The sequence below is a fragment of the Brassica oleracea genome, chromosome C7, assembly GCF_000695525.1.
Source record: "Brassica oleracea var. oleracea cultivar TO1000 chromosome C7, BOL, whole genome shotgun sequence".
NCBI lineage: Eukaryota > Viridiplantae > Streptophyta > Magnoliopsida > Brassicales > Brassicaceae > Brassica > Brassica oleracea.
Window position 1 is genome coordinate 14,429,722 of NC_027754.1, and position 2,190 is coordinate 14,431,911.

Consider the following 2,190-nt stretch of genomic DNA (forward strand, 5'->3'; position numbering starts at 1 on the left):
TTATATAGTTTTTTCATTTAGGTGTATGAAAAATATATAAATATGTTTGTAATTTTTTTTTTGTATTTAAAAATTTTGTACGTAAAATGAAACATCATTTATATGCTACATAAAAGTTATGAAGCAATTGTAAGACATACTGAATAATATAAATTGTCATAAAAATTGAAATCATTTTTAGTTTTATATTGAAAATTTGAAAATATTATCTTAAATCAAAACAATTTTTTTTTGGCTAAACATCACTTTTATGACTTTTTCTAAAGAAGAATATTTTTTTTGATAACTTAAAGAAGAATATTTGTTTTCGAAAAACTAACTAAACTGTAAACTGTATAGGTTGAATTTTTTATAGTGACTGGGCTCATCCCGAAGGGTCACCTCGCCAGAAATCTCCGTAGGGATTTTTTAGCTAACCCAGTACCACCCCGCTGTCCCTGAGTATCGAACTGGCGACCTCGGTTAGTCGTGTGTGAGAAACGTTTAGTACTGCCGCTAGGTACCTGACGTTCTCAAACTGTATAGGTTGAACTTTTTATAGTGACTGGGCTCACCCCGAAGGGTCACCTCGCCAGAAATCTCCGTAGGGATTTTTTAGCTAACCCAGTACCACCCCGCTGTCCCTGAGTATCGAACTGGCGACCTCGGGTAGTCGTGTGTGAGAAACGTTCAGTACTGCCGCTAGGCCACCTGACGTTCTCAAAACTGTATACGTTGAACTTTTTATAGTGACTGGACTCACCCCGAAAGGCCACATCGCCAGAAATCCCCGTAGGGATTTTTTAGCTAACCCAGTACCACCCCGCTGTCCCTGAGTATCGAACTGGCGACCTCGGGTAGTCGTGTGTGAGAAACATTCGGTACTGCCGCTAGGCCACCTGACGTTCTCATGTGTTTTCGAAAACTAATACAACTTGTATTTTTTTATCAGTAAGCACCTGCCCCAGATACCAGGCCTACGTACCTTATCAAATGAGATATGCGTGTGGATACCGTATATGCTTGCGAAATGAGATTCCTGATTACATGTCGTACGGGCTGTACGGCGTCTTAGAACACTTAAAAATTACTTGTAATATAGTTTGTTACCTTTGATGTGACAACATAGATTTATTTGTTTGTTTGGTTGGTTAATACTATCTCTATATATATATGTGTCGCAGGTCAATCATATTCCACATATATTTCAGGACAATACCAACCAAAAAAGCTTCAACAGAAAAAGCTAAAAAAAATTTGTCTTTAATCAAGCAAAAATGGGTGCATTGGGCTCTCCATTGTTCCCAAACTTTGGGTGGGAGTCAACGGGAGAGTACGAGAGCTACAACATTGTCGGAGATAACAATAGCAAAGAGTTGCTTGACTTTCAGGTACCGAAGACGTATGGAATGGTTCATCGTCAGACCAGCTTAGGGGTTACTGTTTCGTCGGAGGTAAATGGAATAGACAACAATTCAATCGTTATCAAGAAGCTTATTCACAATGCTAATGAGCGTAACCGTCGCAAGAAAACCAACTCTTTGTTCTCAACTCTTCGTTCATGTCTTCCAGGCTCTGATGAGCGGGTAATTAGCTTACTCTTATACGTCATCTGAAACTTGTGCAGGAGTAACTGGAGAACTTCTAATTTCAATGCAGTTGTCAACTAAGAAACACCCGAAGTCCACGTTTCCTATAAAAAAATTATAAATGGGCCGCCTTATTGGATTTGTTACTAGGTAGAAGAAAAATATATGTTATCAACCCCTTTACTTTTCTTTTTGCTTTATATATTAGCTAAGTAATCCTCAGACGATTTCGCGGAGCATGCAGTACATACCGGAGCTGAAAGAGCAAGTGAAGAAGCTAACACAAAAGAAGGAAAACCTCTTGTTGCGAATATCGCGTCAAAGAGAACGTTACGTTATGCCGCAGCCGAAGGTGGTTTCTAGTTATGTCTCCACCGTTTTTGCGACTGAGCTTAGAGACAACGAAGTGATGGTCCAAATCTCATCGTCCAAAAATCATAATTTTTCGATATATAATGTGCTGAGTGGACTAGAAGAAGATGGGTTTGTTCTCGTGGATGTTTCATCTTCAAATCCTCGCGGAGAACGACTCTTCTATACTTTGCATCTTCAAGTGGACAAGATTGATAATTACAAGCCAATTTGCGAAGAGTTAAAGTCAAAGAGTTTTGTTCTTGTATGA

The 2,190-nt window shown here is 38.9% G+C and overlaps 1 protein-coding gene across 1 annotated transcript; it reads left to right on the forward strand.

Moving 5' to 3' along the window:
• The first annotated feature begins 1,256 nt into the window (after positions 1-1,256).
• LOC106305403 (transcription factor ORG3-like) lies at positions 1,257-2,190 on the forward strand. Its single transcript, XM_013741779.1, has 2 exons — positions 1,257-1,565; positions 1,777-2,190. The coding sequence occupies exons 1-2, from the start codon at positions 1,257-1,259 to the stop codon at positions 2,188-2,190; spliced, it is 723 nt and encodes a 240-aa protein (XP_013597233.1).